Source organism: Cavia porcellus, unplaced genomic scaffold (assembly GCF_034190915.1).
Source record: "Cavia porcellus strain 051 isolate PalLab524CR breed Dunkin Hartley unplaced genomic scaffold, mCavPor4.1 scaffold_18, whole genome shotgun sequence".
Classification (NCBI taxonomy): domain Eukaryota; kingdom Metazoa; phylum Chordata; class Mammalia; order Rodentia; family Caviidae; genus Cavia; species Cavia porcellus.
Window position 1 is genome coordinate 10,895,187 of NW_026947501.1, and position 20,160 is coordinate 10,915,346.

General features: G+C 35.1%; 1 protein-coding gene across 12 annotated transcripts in view; it reads right to left on the reverse strand.

Moving 5' to 3' along the window:
- The window catches only part of Ccdc88a (coiled-coil domain containing 88A), a 141,581-nt gene that overhangs the window by 97,118 nt on the left and 24,303 nt on the right, over positions 1-20,160 (reverse strand). For all 12 annotated transcript variants that reach the window (XR_010040548.1, XM_063229404.1, XM_063229406.1 and 9 more), the window contains exons 3-5: positions 18,396-18,504; positions 6,956-7,025; positions 4,775-4,833 (exon numbers count right to left, since the gene is read on the reverse strand). Coding sequence is in view for 11 of the 12 variants with exons in the window: in XM_063229404.1 (XP_063085474.1) it covers positions 4,775-4,833; positions 6,956-7,025; positions 18,396-18,504 (238 nt within the window). In the remaining variant the exon portion in view is untranslated. The remainder of the gene's footprint in view (positions 1-4,774; positions 4,834-6,955; positions 7,026-18,395; positions 18,505-20,160) is intronic.

The following is a 20,160-nucleotide window of genomic DNA, read 5'->3' on the forward strand; positions in this document are numbered from 1 at the left end:
TCCAGCTACACATCTCCTAGGCCAATTACTGAACTACCAATGAAGACGATACACAACACACACACAACCCAGCTCTCTGATCATCAAGAAATTTATAAGTCTTTGATTTATAGTTTTAAGTTTATCAAACTTTAATATTTTATTTGTTGCCATATAATTTAAACATATACCCATTCAGTGCACAAAAATTATTAGGATATAAAAGTGTTTAATACAGGGGCTGGGGATTTAGCTCAGCAGCATAAGCACCTGCCTTGCAAGCAGGCGGTCGTGAGTTCGATCCCCGGTACCAATAAAAATGAAAAAGACAAAAAAAAAAAAAAAAGTGTTTAAAACTAAACAACCAGGAATATACAATTCTTCATTATGACTTGGAAGTCTGATGGGGGGGGACTGTAAAAATTAGTGAGTTTAAAAATATGAATTTTTTGCCTATTAAATATTTCACAGTCCTGTGAGAAAAATTAATAATTACTTTCCAATTGTACATTCATAGCATATATAAAATAACTAATTTTTCAGGTACAGTAACCTCAACTTATTAATTCAGCATTTCTGTACATTATATAGTTTCTGAGCCTATCAGAATATAAAATGGCAGGATTATTATAAAAGGTAATGATGATGACTCACCAGAGCCTCTCAACTGTCTTCTTAAGGTTTTGTGTATTTAATTTAAACAAAACAGAAACACTTCCTTTTCTAAGTGCCAGAGCCACTGTTTCTTTATTTGTATCTTTAGGATCTTCTTCTTTAGCACATTCTAAACATACATCAATTAAGAATTCTTTTACCCTTACAGAATTTCTACAAAATTTCCCCTTAAACACTGAAGTTTTAACAATTCTGAAGATATTTCATAAATAGATTAGACTTTTTTTTAAAAATACAGAATAAATTTCATAGGATCCTGCAGGATAGGAAAGAAAATATCAAAATAGAAAAAATAAAAGAAGAATCAAACTTTTAATCAATTAGTCTGTTTCAGAGCTATCCAACATGTGGCTAATGAGTACTTGAAATGTAGCTAGTACAGATGAAAAAAATGAAAATGTAGTGGCTATTATAGCTCTAGAACATAAGAAAAATCTAGTATTAAAAACATATACTTTTAAAAATCAGATTTTATTTAATACACATGATGATCACATTCATTAGAGAATTTGTACCTGTACATGGTATAACTTGTTTTACCTGCCCATTTTTATTATAGTTATAAAGATGGAAGACTACCAGCAAAATGTTTCTTTTTTCCTTAAAATTAAGCTCTACATTTAAAGTTCTCAAACTGCCAAACATTAAATTAATTTTAATTGTGTTACAGTAATTGATTTCTAAGTCAGAAAACTGCCACATTCTTAGTAATCTTAGTAAGAATATGATAGCGGGAGCTGAGATAAGGAAAATAAAACTTATTTAGGTGCGGTGAAAAGCAGTATTAAGTTTAAAATTGTATATCTGCCACCAAAAAGCTTAAATTCTTTTTCTTTCTTTCTTTTTTTGAGATAGAGTCTTGCTCTGTAATTCAGGCTGGTCTTGAACTATGTAGCCCAGGTTGGCCTCAAACTAACAGCAATCCTCCTGCCTCAGCCTCCCAAGTATGCCACCACACTTGGCTCAATTCTTAATATTATTCTGCATATTTTTCCTTAGTATTATCCTCTTAAAGAACACAAACATATTTGGAAAAATTAAACTAGAGGGATAAGCATGCCAAAAAACTATTGAACAAGAAAATAATAAAACAAGAAATAAAATCTTTTAAGAACACTAATAAAATTATAATTTTAAAAGTATAGTGTTACTAAAGTTGCAAAGAAGTAAAAATTAAAATTCTCTCTTCAAAGGACTGTTAAAAGAAACCAGAAAACAAATGTTGGTGATAATGTAAAAGAATTAGCTCCCTGCTTCTTTTTTTGGAACTGGGAATCAAATTCAGGACCTTGTGTTTGCCAGGCAGGCGCTTTGCCATTGAACTAAAACCCTGGCCCACTCCTTAGCTCTTGCTGGTGGGAGTACAAAATAATAGTCACTATGGAAAACAATATGGCAATTCCTTTAAAAAAAGGTAAAAGCTAGAACTGCTACATCATCTAGCAATCGCACTTCTAAGCAGAGATCCAAAAGAATAAAAGCAGGAAGCTGAACACTCACGTTCAGAGCAGCAGGTATTTACAACAGTCAGAAAGTAAAGGCAGCAGAAGAGTCCATCAAAGACGGGGAGAGGAACAGAAAGTGAGGTACATGATGTGCAGAATATATGCAAGGTAATTGGACAGAGATTCAGATATATGCTACGATACACATGAGCCTACTTAACAAGGCAATAACACAGAACAAATATGTATGTTAATTAAATGAGGCACGCAGGGTAGCCAAAATAATGTCGAAAAAGTAAAATGGTGGTTGCCAAGTGCAGCAAAGGAGACGTTACATTACTGTTCAACACACACACAATTTGTTTTGGAAAATTTGTTTGTACAATAATGTGAAAGCATAACGTGAGGAACAGTGGACCACATACTTAAAAGTGATTAAAATGGTGAATATCACAACATGCATATTTTATCACACTCAAGTAAGAAAAAATAATAAAAAGATTAGAAAAACAGTATTTTTAAAATTTGCTATTTCTGGGGCAGGGGTAGAGCTCAGTGGTACAGCACTTGCCTGGCGAGCACAAGGTCCTGAGTTCAATTCCTCACACAAAAAAATTTTATTTTGCTACTTCTGTACATTAAAAGAAAAAGAAAGGCCTCTATCAGAAACTATTTTATTTCTCAAAAAAGTAGTACAATTTTTCAAGTTCTAAAATGCTAATTTAAGATACTTTACATGTATCTGTGTGCACTTTATATACACACTTTATAACTGATGGGTAAACAACAAACTGTGCAGTAGCTCTCAAACATGGCAAATTCAAATTTGGATTTCAGGAATCATATGTAAAATGAAGGATCAGCATAAAGAAGAATGAAATCATATTGTCTTCAGGAAAATGGATGGAACTTGAAGCCATCATAAGTGAAGTAAGTTAGACTCAGAAAGTTAAATAGTGTGTGTTTTCTCTTAAGAGAGACCTAAAATAAATGAAGGAGGAAATACAGGTGGAAAAAAGAAAAAAAATAAAGAGGAAATCAAGAGGTAGACTTTTGAAGATAGAGAAGTGAGTGTGGGGTATAATGGAATTTAAAATGATCAAAATAGGTTAAATGTGTATACCACCTTTCCCAAACCCCAGCATTTTATAATACTAATATGCCTATACCAAAAAAAAGGAAAAAAAAAAAGAAAAAGATGAGCGATTGAGGCAGGAGGGTCATTGCAAATCTGAGATCAGTCTTGGGCTAAAAAGTGAGTTCAAGGCCAGACTGAACTGTCAAAAAGATTAAAAGAAAAAGATAAGGAAGGACTTGTCTGATTTTATGGTTTAGGCCTAAAAGTGGCCCCAAAGCCTCATGTTTGGCAGGTGACTGAATAATGGGGCAGTTCAGCTGCTTTACTGCTGGGGAGGGGCCTGATTGGAGGTGCGGGGTGTGGGCTCAGGAGATAGGGCCCCCCCCCTTTGCCTCCTACTCCTGGAGGCTGTAATGTGCTCAACTCTTCCTCCAGCATGACCCTCTGCCACGCTGTCCTGTTTTGGAGCCAAAAGACAATGGATCATAAAGGATGCAAACTACACTCCTTTACTTTGCAGGCACTGGGTATTTTGTTTAGGTGATAAGTGACAAAGATAAGTGGTTTAGCCTGGTCCTAGCCTTAGTATTCTTCATATTCAGTTATCTCCGTGGCATTTATTTAGATGGAATCAAAGATACAAAGTAGTAACTATTTATTTTGTGGTATACGAGCACTGAACTATTTCTGAATGCTCCTGCTTCAAGAATTTTGTAATTTTTCTCCAAAACAAATTCTTTTCCAATTTCTATGTCTACTGTTTTAAAACTAATTTTTAAAAATGAAACATGCTTTGAAACCTGTAACCAACTAAATTTCTGGATTCTATCATATATTAGCAACCTTTATTTCCTATTTCTAACTACATATCACAAGTTTAACAGACAAAATTAACTCAGATGGAGACAGCATGTGCTGCTACTTAGCATCATTATACTATATACTTAGCATCATACTTAACATTAGAATTTTAATCTGTTGAACTACTAGCTGAACAAATTTTTCTGTGACAGTACATTCTAAGTGTTCCAACAATACTTTTTGAAGACTGGTTTCCTTAATAGTTTCTTATCCAGACATACATTTTGGTTCTTTACTCAAAGTATTAATGAAGATTTATAGTTATTCATATAGTCACAGTTGAAGACTGAATTATTTTTTTCTTTGATACTGGGGACTGAACCAGGCTTTCACACTGCGCTACATGTCCAGACCTTTTTAAAATGTTCAGACATGGTTACATTAAGCCCCTAAATTGTGCGAGCGGGGCTTAAATTTACAACCCTCCTGCCTCAACATCCTAGAGCGCTGCAATTACCTGCCACTACACTTACTCTGAAAGGAGATTTTTGCCTTCTATATATTTGACATTACCAGCACCAGTGGCTCCAAAATGCCTACAAGATAAAATCTAAAAGTAGCATCTCCTGTCAAATCAGCGATCCTATCCCTTGCCTTGTTCCTTCATTTCAGTCACACATGACGGCTCTGCAACAACTGGTTTTCTCAACATCTTTGCTTTTATTTTTTTTCACCACAGCCTGAAAAAACATTAAACAGGCTAACATGAAAATATGAAGAAATACTTTTAATTTACCTGAACTGCACAACCCAGTAACAGTAAAAGCAGTTTTTTAACTTCTTCTGTGCCTTGTTCTGAAACAAAAACAATTACTTAGTATAATATTTAGCTCTATTTCAACTCTGTTATATTCTGCAGATAATATTCACAATAAGTTGACCAAACGGTTAATTCTATAAACGTAGATAGGAAATGTAAATAGCAGATCTTTGTGTTTGTAATGTGGTAATAAAAGCCAAAATGGGCGACAAGTGTACTTTTGAAGGGCTGTCGTATAAACAAATGTTACAAGGTTTCATGAAGTAAATATGCTACTTATGAATATATTCCTTTTCCATAAATCATGTTACATTAGCCTACCAAGTTAAGATCCTACCAAATTACACTGATACAATATAATATACCACAAAGTCAGTCAAAATGGCTCCTAAACAGGTCTGGCTTCTCAGTGTCTTTCTTTTTTGGTATGGGAATTCGAACTCAGGACCTCACTCTTGCCAAGCAAGCACTGCGCTTCTGGGCTATATCATCAGCCAAGTGTTTTCTTTCTAGAATACAAATATTATTGCTCATCTATCTATAAAATTTAAATGGAGTTCTATGGTATAGGCACATAAGGATTAAGACCTTAAGTGTCTGTTTCAGTGAGACTCCTAATAAATGGCATGTAACAAACTGGATAAAAAGTTAACAGCCTGTTACACAACTGGAGAAATCATCTCCTATCCAAAAATATTCAAGTAAGATTTTCTTAAATATTTAGTAGATATAGATATATACATCTGTATCTTTCTCTCTTTCTCTATGTCTTCATCCCACCTGTGAATCACTTAAATAATCAGTATCTGAGGCCACTGATGGCGAACCTTTTAGAGCTTTCAATGATACAAACAGCCTGCTGTGGCACAGGTGCCATAAGTCTGCCATCACTGTCTAGGCATGGTTCTCACATCTTTGTGCAGTCATTCCTAAACCAATACTTATGATCCTAAACCTACCACAAACATATAGCAATGATTGTATTTTTAAATAAAAATAAATGACTCCATATTTTACATGCTTTAACATTTTGTATGTATCTCTATTTCATACTAATTATTGCATGATTTCCCAGTAATGTGTGTATCTCTTACTAACTCAAAAGATCCTCTAGAATACATACCATTTCTTAAAATATCTAGTCCCTAAAATTTAGGAGTTAATTATTAAATGCATATGGAACTGAAAATTCTTTTCTGCCTAGAATCTTTTTTTCTTTCCCTCCTTTTTTTCTCTTTATTTTTCCACCATCCTAGTGCTGGGATTGAATCTAGGACCTTGGCCATGCTAGACAAGGGCTCTACCACTGAGCTAAGGTGCTAAGCCTCCCTTTTTAAATATATATAATCCAACACCCAGAATCTAAAGTATCTCCAGAAACTAAATTACTCATTTAGCTAGTTGAATTCACTACTAATCCACCTAATTAGTTTTAAAGTAGTGACCTGGTTTTTGTTGTTGTTGCTGCTGCTGCTGTTGTTGATTTTGACTACAGGAAAGGGTAGGGGTCAGAGAAGACACAGTATGCTCAACTTGGACACCACGGCACTAGCAGGGATTACATCCTCTGTTCAAAATTAGAACTCTGTGGGCTAGAAGTGTAGCTCCGTGTGTTTAGCATGTGAGAGTGTAATTGTGTATTTAACGTAAGAGGCTGTGAGGTTTAACCACCAGTTCCCAAAACAAACAATAACCTGTTAACGTGTCATATTTAAAATCTGGCAAAGGGTAAGACTTTTAAGTAAAATAATTTAAAAGCTCTAGGAAACTGCTTCTCATTTTTTTATTCAGAAGTAGTTTAAAACGTCAGCAAAACCTTAGCATCAAACTTTGGAAATGGTAGGTATACAGATAGAACGATTTTCAAAATAATTTCTTAGGCTATAGTCCTATAAGCTTGTAACCTGATCATCTTTTATACTTGTGAGACATCCTAATAATCACCAAAAGCTACCTGTTTGGTACAGAAGGAAAAACAGTGGACTTCATACTAAAGTTGTACCTGGTCCTTCCCACAACTTAGATTCTGAGCTGGTATTTTTTGCTACCAACTGCAGCATCACCCAACTTCTCTAAAGGAGTTGTTAAAAAGTTAGTGTGTAAACACAGTATTCTGCAAAGGTAGAACATTATTATCACATTGTATTTAATACTTACCAGAAAAAGGATTTTTGCCAATGATTAAGACATTTGGCAATGACATCATAATCAACTGCTGCAAAGTCTCCTGTAAAATGATATCAAATAGTTATTGTATGGCTAATGTGGACTAGGCAACTATTCATCAAGTTACAACATGACTGTACACTATTTTCTAGGTACAATATACTGTAATTTTTTCAAATAAAACAACTGTGAATAAAGACACAGTCTTAAATCTTTGTAACTTTAAATTAATGAATTAAATAACTAAAATTATACCACAGTCTAATGTCAACAAAGTGAAAATATCTGAGTTGAATTAGCCTAATATTTATTATTCAGAAATCTCAAGTTTTAAGTTTAGAAAACTAAACTATATTCCTCAATAAAAGATCAAGCATTTATACTCTTGTGACAACTACTTCTGATTATTAACTTCATTAGATTATAAAGAGCGGATTATGAAAGTGTGAGCTTGGAGACTGTGTACGCTCCCAGCCCTTTTGTTTTTGGGGCTCTTCCCCTGCTCCCTGCTTCCTGGACATCATTAACTGAGCAGCTTTCCTCTGCCGTGCCATTCCACCCTGATGCTTCTGCCTGGAAACCTACCAACCACAAACTTAAAGTGAGCAAAATAAGCTCCGCTTCCTTCAAGTTTCAGGCGTCAAGTATTTTGTCCTTGCAACTGGAAAGCTGACTAATATATTTTTCTGGGTTTTGTTTCGTTTTGCTTTTTTAATAATTTCTTTCTGAAAGAATTTGAAATGTCAGCCAATTTCAAAATCAACAAAGATAATTACTGTTTTGTCTACTGATCATTTCACAAAAGTAAGTTCTTCCTTGGTAAATCATTAATTTTGTCCTGTTTCTGTACTAGATGGTTAACTTTGATTTCTATCAAACTTTTAATGACAAAGAATGTACACACATCCTGATGACACAGGATGATTCACAAAGAACTGAATGTTTTCAAGTCATTCATTTTAGGTGCTACATAATGCAGCATCCCCCTTCTGTGTATACAACCTTTTTCTTGAAGAACTGAAGGGACACATCAGTCTACCATTATAACTACTGCCACTGGTGATAATGGTACAGGGGTCTGACATGTATTATAGGATAATCATGTAAAATTACATGATTACATGCAAGATTACAGAATTACCCATGACAGTTTCTTTACAAACTGGCTTTGACTATATGAATACTTACATATTATATAAGTAGCTATTTAGGAGTAAGTTTTTGAAAGTACTCATTCTTGTGAATCATCATTATTTAACGTGTTACCGTGATGAAGAAGAAAACAGACAGGAAAAATAATTATGAAAACTTGTATTCAGGTGTGGTGGCAAAATCAGTAATCCAAACTGCTGGATTACAGGAAGCTGAGGCAAAAGAATTCAGTGTTCAAGGCACTAGGAAATCTAGTGAGACTCTGTCTTAAGGCTAAAATTTAAAAAGGCCGGGGACAGTAGCAGAGTGCTTTCAGCAAGATCCTTGGCTTCAATCTCCAGTGCTACACATATAAATTGGTACTCCTTTTTAAACATGAGATTCAAGAACCACTGAAGCTTCTGTCCATGGTTAATGGGAAGCATGGCACCAGATGAAGTTAATGTTTCATCTACAATTCTTCACAGTCATTTATTAGTTCAAAAAATTTTTCTTCAACAATAACTTACCCTGCCTTGCAAGTGCAGGGTCATGAGTTCGATTCAGGCACAAAAACAAAACAAAACCAAACAATAACTTACTAGCTAATTAAAGGTCTACAAAAATATGTATGCATTTAAAGAAAAAAATGTTTACTGTATTAGAAAAATAAAATTGAGTAATACTATGTCTCAAAAACTGCTAAAATCACTACAATGAAAGATACTGAGTTTGGATATTTAATAAATTCTCTGGTTAAAAGCAAGTCCTGTCAGGAATAATATAGCCCTATATATATATCAACTAAAAAAGACTTCAAGGAATAGATTTCTAATTTATTCCTTTTCTTTTTTCTTTTTGGTACCGGAAATCGGATTCACGACCTAGCACTTGCCAGGCAGGTGCTTATGCTGCTGAGCTAAATCCCTAATTCTAATTTATTCTAATTTTTAGTTTCTTTGCTTTGAAGCAACATTATGAGAACTTTAATTGTAGGTTTTTAAAAGAAATTATAAATTTAGAGTTTTTAAAAAGCAATCACTGTTTTGATCTGTACCATATTTTATGAACACAACCTACATCAGAAGAGAGACTTCAAATTCTCTCCCACTGGGAATCATGGCACATGCCTATAACTTCAGCTACTGGCAGGAGAATCACAAGGTCAATATCAACCTGGGCAACTCTGAGTCTGTCTCAAAATAAAATTTAAAGGGACAGGAAGGGGATGTAATGCAGTGACAGAACACATGCCTGGCATGCATGAGGCCCTTGGTTTAATCCCTAGTACCCGCCCCCACACACGACAAAAACAAAACAAAAAAATAAATCCTTACCCAGATACTTTAAATTTTAATAGATCATAATTTTAAAAATTCAATTTAAAGACTTCCCAGATAAAACATTAAGTTTATTTATACTATTTATTTTGAGTAATAAAGAGTAATATTTTGAGTTAAAATTTACAAATCAATTAGAATATCAGTATTTTCCAAGGTAATTAATTTTACCGATTTACTGTGTAATATTTGTGTGAGTACACTGTTATAAACAAGAAAATCCAAGCGCGTGGTAACTTTCAATATGACCCGCTATTTTTCCCGCTCCCTCTTCCTCAGCAGTTCTCCTTGTCTATGTTGTTTCTCCATGCTCCCACGCTAAAGCAATCTTCCCACAATGATAAAAGCAACCTCGTGCACCCTTTTGTCATATGGATCATTAAAAACCTTCGGTTAACATAACTGACTTTTATCCCATTAAGCCTGATTTTTTTTAGATGATAACAAATTTCAAAGTTTAAACTTACTCCATGTCACTTAAAAATAGGTATTTTTTTTTTGTCTTTTTCCTTTTTTATCGATACCAGGGATCGAACTCACGACTGCCTGCTTACAAGGCAGACACTTATGCCGCTGAGCTAAATCCCCAGCCCAAAATAGGTATTCTTGGACAGAACGTAAATGTCTAGTAATACACCTAATGCTAAGGCTTAAATTTAGCTCCAGGACTTGAAATATACATGTCATTTGCTGAGGAGATTAGAAAATAAACGTATAATATTTTAAGGTGTTAGAGGTTATGAAGCATTAGAGTTAATGGGATAAATTTACCTTTTATAGTTTTTTCTTTTTTCTTTTCTTTTTTTTTTTAATTTTTGTCTTTTTTCTTTTTATCAGTACCGGGGATCGAACTCACGACTGCCTGCTTGCAAGACAGGCACTTATGCCACTGAGCTAAAATCCTTAGCCCCTAGTTTTTTATTTTCAAGTTTAGATTTTAATGTCTGAAAGTGTTAATTTTTAATTTTTAGGTCTATACAAATAGTTTTTAAAGTAAATTGTTTTAAAATTTCTACATTGGAGCCAGAGGTGGTGGTATATGCCTGCAATCTCAGCATTTGGGAGACTGAGGCAGGACTGCCATGAGTGTAAGGCCAGCCTAAACTATATAGTGAGACCTTGTCTCAAAAAAAATCGCTACCTGACTTCTCTGTCTTCTTCAGACCATCCAACTATGTATTTATAAAAACTCCTTTTATTTCCCTAACCCAATTTTTTTTTAATTTTAAAGAGAAAAAAACCAAACCAAACAAAATAGAATAAAGCTCATGAAACAGAACCATGAAAGTGATACAGGACTTGACTTCAAAACAAAATAGGAAATTAACATTGTTACTACAATGTCCTGTTTTCTCAGAACAATGTCCGTACTATCAGACATAACAAAACAGAATAAAACCAATCAAAATGAAAGAGTGAAAGCGTTAAAGGACCTCAAAACAAGATAATAGGAAATCAACAGTAGCCACCACAATACATTCTGTTGTCTTCAAAACAGTTGCCCACACCACCAGACACAGTAAAATCAACCAAAACAAGACAGAATAAAAGCAAACCTAACAAAACTATGCAAACACCACAGGAATTCAAAACAAGACAACAGGAAATCAACAGTGGCCATTACCCTCCCTCTTTAGACATCTCCTCCCCTGTCAGCCTCACAATATCCACCACACATTTTGTATCCCACTACTCCTCAGTCTTTCATGCTAGGAGATAACACAATGTTCACCCTTGAGTCAAAACCATTTCACCCATGAGCACTATCTCAAGTTGCATCTATTTACCTACAAGGGCCTCAAGATTATCCTTCTTTATAGCTGAGTAGCTTTCCATTGTATGAATATATTATCTTTCTTATCCATTCTTTGGTTTCCTGTCACATGGAACGATTCTCTTCTCTGACTCTTGAATTTCCCCTTGAGTTAAATGTGTTTCTTGTATACAGCTTATTGATGGACCTTGTTTCCCAATCCACTCTCTCCTGGGTTTCTTTTCATTGGTGAATTGAGGCCATGCACATGGCTGGTCTCTGCCATGTTATCCTCCTGCTGTTGGCTTCTTACTTGAGTTCTCCTTCATTCAGCTGCCTGTCGTGTTTGGTGATCCCTTTCTGCTGCTATTCTTGGAACCATGGTCATCTTTCTCTCTCTAGAATATCTTTCAGTACTCTCTTAGGGTTGATTTGGTGGTAATGAATTCCTTCAGTTGTTCTTTATCACAGAAGCATCCTATCCCTCCAACAATTTTGAAAGACAGTTCTGCAGGGAACATCAATCCAGGTTGGAAGCTGTTTTCTTTCAGGACTTAAAACACTTCACTCCAAACTCTTCTTGACTCAATGGTTTGTGCCCGCTGTGATTCTAATAGGCTTTCCTTTATAGGTGATTTATGTGTTCTCTCCAACAGCTCCCAGTACTGTTCTTGTGCTGAATTTCTGGGATCCTGACCATTATATGTTTGGGTGTAGCTTTAGCTTGGCTATGGTAAATTGGAGTTTTATATGCCTCACATATCTGTATGCTAGGTCCCTTTCCCATGTAGGGAAGCTTCCGCTATTCTGTAAACAGTCCCTTCAAGTCATTTGTGTTGGCCCCACTATTTTGCTGACACCTATCACTCTTAAAATCATTTTTCTTTGCATCATCTTGCAGCTGTTGAATTCTTGGTTCCTTGTTATTTTTAAGAGATCTTTTCTTTTACAATTGCAAGCTGCATTCTTGTCAAAGTGTGAAAGTTTATTTTCAATCTCTTTCAAGTGGCTTTGCCAGCTTTTGATGGAGTTTTTAATTTCCTGGATATCTCCTTGAATCTGTCTCATGCATCTTGATTCCCTCACATATTGTTCATTCAAGGTTTCCATCATTCTCTCGTGCTCCTCTTCCTTATCTTATGTGACTTCCACTCTCTCCCATGTCTTATCTCCCAGACTTGTTCTGTGTGGGCTGGAGGCCTGAGACTGCCCTGTGCTCCCTCATCCCAGCATCTTCCTGGGTTCCTCCCAACAAGCTGGTTTCCAGGCACTTCCCACAGTGGCTACCTCTCCACAGTGTAGAGGAATGGGCCAGAATCCTGGGCCTCTCTGAACCAAGATGCCCAGGGAGGCAGTAGGACATGGGTCAAGCCTCTCCAGACCTAGAAGGCTACACTGAGGCCTCCCTGATGGCCATGGATGTGTGGTGGCAGAGTCGCTGCTTCTCTCAGCCTGTGTGGCAACACGGAGACCCCTATAATTGTGGTAGGTGCACAGGGGCATGTCCACCTGGTTCTCTTGGCCTATGCTGGCTGCCCATAGGAAACAAGCATCTCTGATGGCCTGTTCCTTCCTGTCCACACTGGGCACCTGAGGGAAGCAAGCATCAGGATGGTGGTGGGCACACAAGGCCAAGTCTGGCTCCTTTCCCTGCCTGTGCTGACTGCCTACAGGAGACAAGCCTTCCTATGGCAGCAGGTGTTCAGGGGTGAGTCTGGCTGTTTCTCCCTGCTCGCAGCTTCCTAACCCACAGCATAAAAGATATGTATACAGCTAAAAAACTGACTGCTATCGCCACACTTTAATCTGTAATCCTTAAACCCACTTGACTTCACCTGGCTCTAGAGATATTCATTATTAAAGTATTAAATATGTAGAAAAATATATATTAGTGAGTTGAAGATGAATATGACTTTATTCAGAGAAACAAATTAATTGACAATTCAAAGATAATATATGTATTTGAACTAGAAAAGAAAATTTCATTTTGTTACTTAAGACATAAGAACTATAGCAGTCATGGCTAAAGAATTCTGGTCAGGCAACTGAAGGGAAAAAGTTTGAACAAAGTTTGAACAAAACTGTCACTCATTCAACAAATATTTATCAAGTACTGGAAATATAGTGGCAAATACACTGAAATTCTTGCTCTCACTGAATTTACATTTTAATAAGAGTAGACAGAAATTAAGTATTATTACTGATGAATGCTAAAAATAAAAATAAAACAGGGAGAGATTAAGAGGTTAATAAAAGTTTTAAAGATATGTAAAGATTCAAATGGAGAGATTTTGAACATTTCCAGGGTCATTAAAGCCAAATGTTATTAGAATAACTAGAAATTCTGTCTCAGTAGAAATATAGTCCAAAAGGATTTGGAGAACTGTGGTCATAAAAAAAAAAAAAAAAGGAGATAATTCAGAAAATTAACAACTACTCTGTATAGTACTCTAATAAATTGGAGAATCTAAGAGAAATGCTTAGATTCTTAATACATGAATTACCAATATGGAACCAGAAGACATAAAAAACCTGAATAATCCAGTAGCAAGCAATGAAATTGAGGTGGTAATAATAATAATAAATCTGTAGCAACCAAGAAAAGCAAAGGATTTGATGGATTCACTGCTGAATTCTACAAGAACTTCAGTGAGTATCTAACACCAATGCCCTTGCCCCTCAAATTCTTCAATGATATTGAAAGCAAAGGAATACTACCAAACTCATTCCTGAAAGTTAACTAGCATTATCTTAATTCAAAAACCAGACAAGGACTCAGATAAAAAACAAAATTGCAGGCTAATCTCTTTAATCAATATAGATGTAAAAATCTTCAGCAAGATACTGGCACATAGAATGCAACACATCATTAAAAAGATCATGTGATGTAGATATGGACAACTGCGTGTATGTTTAAGTGTATAGGATTGACAACCATGTTACTAAGTTTTTGTTGGACAGTTGAACAGAACTGTTTGCAGTCTCACTGTCTGAATTCTCACTTTACATGTTCCATTTTTGTACCTTGAACAACTACGTGTAAAATGACAATGTGTAAACATCAACTAGTGATTTTCTGTTTATTTTTTTCTCTGAACATATGTATTATTTCTACCTACTTTGTTTTTAGTCTTTCTTTAAATAAAAATTTTTTAAAAATAAAAAATAAAAAATAAAAATATCATGTGCCTGATCAAGTTGGCTTTACCCAACGATGGCTGAACATTTGCAAACCAATAAATGTAATACATCACATAAACAGAAGGACAAAAAATAAAAATCACAGGACTACCTTAGCATATGCAGAAGACACCTATGTATGATTTTTTAAAAATCTGAAGAAAACACATAGAAGAATTTTATCTCAGTATAATAAAAGCCATTTACAACAAACCACTGCCACCATTGTGTTACATGAGGAAAACTGAAAGCTCTTCCTCTAAAATCAAGAATACAACACAGATGATGTCCACTCTCACCATTCTTGCTAAATACAGTACTTAAAACTAGCCAGAGCAATCACACGAGAAAGAAATAAAAGGAACATATATAGAAAACAACACAATCTTTTACAGCGAAGATCCAAAAAGTCCATCAAAAGACTGCTAGAAGTAACTAACAAACTCAGCAATATAGCAGGATCCAAAACCCACACACAAAAGTCAACAGAGTTCCTATACACCAAAGTGAATCCATGAAAAAAAAATTTGGGAAAACACTCATGATAGCTTCAAAAAATAAAAATACTAGGCTGTGAATTTAGCTCAGTGGCATAAGTGTCTGCTTGGCAAATGTGAGGTCGTGAGTTCAATCCCTGAAACCAAAAACAAAAGACAAACAAACAAACAAAATTAAATACTAACCTAATCAAAGAAGTAAAATACCTAACCATAGAAGTCAGAGCACTCTAAAAAAGGAGATCAAAGAGGACATCAGAAAATAAAAAGATGCCAGGCGTGGTGGTTCATGCCTGTAAACCTGTAATTCCAGCACTTGGGGGATGAGGCAGGAATGTTGGGAGTTTCAGGCCAGCCTGGACCACACAGCGAGACCTTTCCTCAAAAAAAAACAAAACAAAACAAAAAAAAAAACAACTAAACAAAACAAAAGCTGCTCCTGAGTAAGAAGAGCCAATATTATCAAAATGGCCATACTGTACTACCAAAACAGATACAGAGATTTACTGCACTCCCAATCAAAGTACCAACAGCATTCCTCATAGAACTTAAAAAAAAAATTTCATTACATACGGAACTGGAAGAGACTCAATACAGCAAAAGAAATCCTGAGTAACAAGAGCAAAGCAGGAGACATAATAATCCCACATTTCAAGTTATTTCGAAGCTACAAAAAGAGACATGCAGATTAATGGAGCAGAATGCAGAAACAACCCCAGGCGCATTCAGCCATCTGGTCTTGGACAAAGGGGCAAAAACCTTATGCTGGAAGAAAGATAGCCTCTGTAACAATTAGTTCTGGGAAAAATGGTTACATCCACGCAGAAGAATGAACCTAGACCTGTATCCCTCACCATGGACTAAAATAAAAATGCATTTAGACCTAAACATGAAAACAGAAACAATCTTCTGGAAGACAAAATAGATAAAGCTCTTAAAAACATTAAGACACAGATAAGGGAATTTTTTGAACAGAATTCCAAACTGCTCAAGAAATAACATCACAAAATTAAAGCTTCTGCACAGCAAAGGAAACAAACTATAGAATGGGGAAAAAGTTTGCCAGTTACTCGAGAAAAATACGAACATATAGCATATAAAAAGAACAACAACAAATTAAACTTTCCCTAACAAAAGACCTAATTAAAAAATGGAAAATTGAAATGAAAAGATATTTCTCAAATACATGAAAAAAATGTCCAACATAACTGACTATGAAAGAAATACAAATTAAAACAACATTGCAATTCCATCTTATTCCAGAAAGAGTACTTATTCTCAAGAAATCCAATAAAACAAACACTGCTAAGACTGCAGAGAAAGGAATCCCCTTATACTGCTGGGGGGAATGCAAACTAGCACAACCACTATGGAAAGCAATTTTTTTTAAACAAAATAAAACTAGAAATTCCAGTCAACCCTGATATTTCCCTTCTAGGCATCTTGCTGAAAGAGTTAAAGATGTCATACCCATGTTTATGTTGGTATAGTTCATAATAGCCAAATCTTGGAATTGGCTTGCACGTCCATCAAACAGATGAATGAAAAAATGTGAGATAGACATACATACATATATATGATCCATGTTTCTTGACTACTGAATTTTATTAATATTCTAAAGGCTGCTTATTATCACAGATTATAAGAAAAAACTTTTAAAAGTACATGCTTTCTATAGAAACTAGACTATTGATACTATAGCTGTTTTTTAATACTAGTGACATGAAACTATATAAACATTCCTAATACATTTCAGTTTCCTGACTGTAAAGTTCTCTTATTTTTTGTCTCAAATGATTCAGATCATTATTCTAATGGTGGTTGTAAAATCATTTTTTTCCTAGTACTTAAACTGCAGCCAAAACACTCATACAAAACACCAGCTCCCACAGAATCCTAAAACTGGACTCAAATTTTTAATTGTAAACTGCATCTTTTGATATTCAAATTCAGTATCCTTCCCTCACAGGAATAAAAAATAACAAAGAACTGAGGTATTTTTATGTAAAAGTTAAAATTTATTTATTTGCTGACCTGAAAACTTAGGTCTGAATTGCCAACAAGCTTCTATCAAGACTTCTCACACTATTACTTTTAATATCTGTATTATTTATCACAATCAAATTATTTTATTAGGTTGTTTGGTTGCTGTTATCCCTCCATCAGAATCATAAGTTTGGTGAAAAACAGGGCATACTATAAACAGGATAGCCCCAATACCATGTAGATTGGCATTTGATAAATGGGGGAGGAAAAATGTGAATGACATCGTAATTTGTAATGTGCTTTTGTATATTCTAGGTAATTAGACAAAATAATACTGACTTCTAAATTTACCTAACATTATAGACTCAAATAATGCCTCTTAACCTTTCCAACATGAACAATTATCTAAGCAAATTAGGTCAATTTTGTTTTATCTCTGAGATCATTTTCATAATATAACCCTGATGTTCACCAACCTATGAAAAGTTCTTTTTTTGAGACATTCACATTTGAATTCTAACTTATCCAAATTCATTTTCCTTTGGTGAGTCAGAACAATCAAAATGTACTAAAATATTTTTTCTGAGGGTAGTATGAAACACAAGAAAATCCCACAGTCATTTTGAAAAGACTTCCACTAATATTTTTTTTCAAGAAATAAGATAATCCAACAGAAAAAGAGAATAGCATTGATTTGGGAATTGTTAGCTTAGACAAACAACAACAATAAAAACAATTTATTTAGTGCTGGGGATTGAGCCTAATTTGTTCAAAAGACAAAATTAATAAATCCAAGCCATGTAATTATTAACAAATAACAAATCATACAAACAAGTTTAACTAAAAATCAAAACCACAGAAAAGACTGCTTGAGAAGTACCACGTTTGGAATTTACAAGAAAAACTCACAAATGAAACAAATTACAAATGAAATTAATGGTAGCTATAATTAGAGACATAATGGTAACCTCAAGAATGCTCATATTAGCCAAGCATGATGACACAAGTGTATAATCCCAGCAGGAAGAGGCTGTGGCAGGACTGAGTTCAACCCAGACTGAATGGACTTGTGAGACCTTGTTTCAACAGTACAAGAACAGGGGCTGGGGATTTAGCTCAGCGGCATAAGGCCTGCCTTTCAAGTAGGCAGTCGTGAGTTCGATCCCTGGTACCAATAAAATGAAAAAGACCCAAAAAAAAAAAAAAGTACAAGAACAGTCAGTCATACTTAAAAACTTAAAATATGCACACATGTTAAGTTTAAGTCATTAAAAAGCAATCTCTTCAAAAGCATAATTAATATAGGTTAAGAAAATGTACTATACGCGTCGTCAGGAAACTCAGAACTAATTTAAAAAATATTATAAGAAATGCAGTAATCACTTTTAATAGTAGACAATTATGAAGTACTTGCAGAATCTCCAGAAAACAGACTGGGACTTGGCAAACAATATTTGCTAGATGAGTGATGCAATCTATATAACGTAGCAATGTAACTATGTAATTTGTCATTAAAACACCAGATTTTTAAAAGGACCACTTACCTGGTAATAAAATTTTATCTGTCTCACCAAAATGGATAGATTATGAATTCTAAGTGAAGCATCATTGTTGACTTTTTTATTTACTCTCTGGTTCTCCGATTTAGGGTTACTGTAAGAAATTTGAAAAACACTTTAAAATTAAATTGAAACATGACTATTATTAGAAAAACTAATAGTTTTTCTTTAAAAATTATGTATTCATCCACATTAACTGATTAACTAAAAGCATCATTCACATTACTTTGATATCTAGTCTGTGCTTCTAATTAGTATCAATGCAAAAAGCCAAGCATGGTGGTGCACTTCTGTAATCCTAGCACTTGGGAGGCTGAGGCAGGAGAATAATTTGCAAGTTTGAAACCAGACTGGGCTACAAAGCAAGCCCAAGGTCAGCCTGAACTGCAGAGTGATGCCCTGACTCAAACAGACAAAAAAAAAAAAAAAAAAAAAAAAAACCCACAACCAAAAAACCAATGCATTTTGATTTTACTGAACTGGTGGTAAAATACATTTGAACACTAAGTCAGATGTTGCCCTTCAGCAATCTTTCTGCACATTCCTGAAATGAAAATCCTCTTAAGTATTTTGAATTATTTATATTTCCACATCCCCAAATAAACACGAGAGTGAAATATGGACTAATAATCTAATAAATATTCTTTAAATCTAGAACTTGAAATACAAGCTAGTAACTCACTATTATGGATCCTTACTCAGCAATAGGGATTATATTTGAGCAGGCAATGTCCCAGAGAAAATTAAAAAATGCAGTCGGTAACAGGCTAGTAATTCTTTATTTGGAACACATTTTGTAGAGTCAATGAAAACAAAGGGCTAAATAATCTTGAGGGTGTAGAAATTGATGTTGAAAAACAATCACACTACCGTTAAGAAGGTAGAAGAATTTCACGTTAAGAAGTGAAATTGAATAAAGTGGTAGTGTGAGGACAGAAGGTTGAAGCCAGAACACAAGCAGATATGAGACCTGCTGCTCATAAGGACAAAAAAGCCAAGTTCAAGACACTGTCCAGTGAAATAGCAGGTAAGCACAACACACCCGGCGAAGGGCAAGGTCAGAAAATCAGAAAGCAGGAACTTATATAGTGGCTGGGACATTCCTTACAATACCCCCTTTTTTCACAATCTACTGCATCGCTAATGCCTTCAGTTTTCTCTCTAGACAATTATGTAGTTAGTAGTAAGATGGTCCAGAAAGAATATTTAATTTCATCGAGAATCACTGCTTTCCTTCTGCTGTTCTCCTGCCAGCACTCCCTGTATCTTCTTCATTTTGTCCTTCGACCACACATACAAACACACTATCAATCCCCAGCCTTAGATCAGTTCAGCCACCCACAAGACTGTTTATAACACTAAGTGAGAAAGTAACACAATCAAAGTAAGCTCAAATAGGAGAAAGAAATCCAGGCATAGTGGTGCATACCTGTAATCCTAGCTCTCAGGGAGGCTGAGGCAGGAGGAAAAAGATGAGTTTGAGACCAGTTTGGGCTACACAGTGATACCTTGTCTGGGGTGAGGGAAGTAGCTGTCACATAAAGAGGGAGAACAAACTGCCCTCTTACCACACACATTCCCACACACCCTAGAAAACAAGGACAAAACATGGAAATTGTTTTAAGACTTTGGACTGGGGGCTGGGGATTTAGCTCAGCGGCATAAGCGCCTGCCTTGCAAGCAGGCAGTCGTGAGTTCGATCCCTGGTACCGATAAAAAAAAACGAAAAAGACAAAAAAAAAAAAAAACA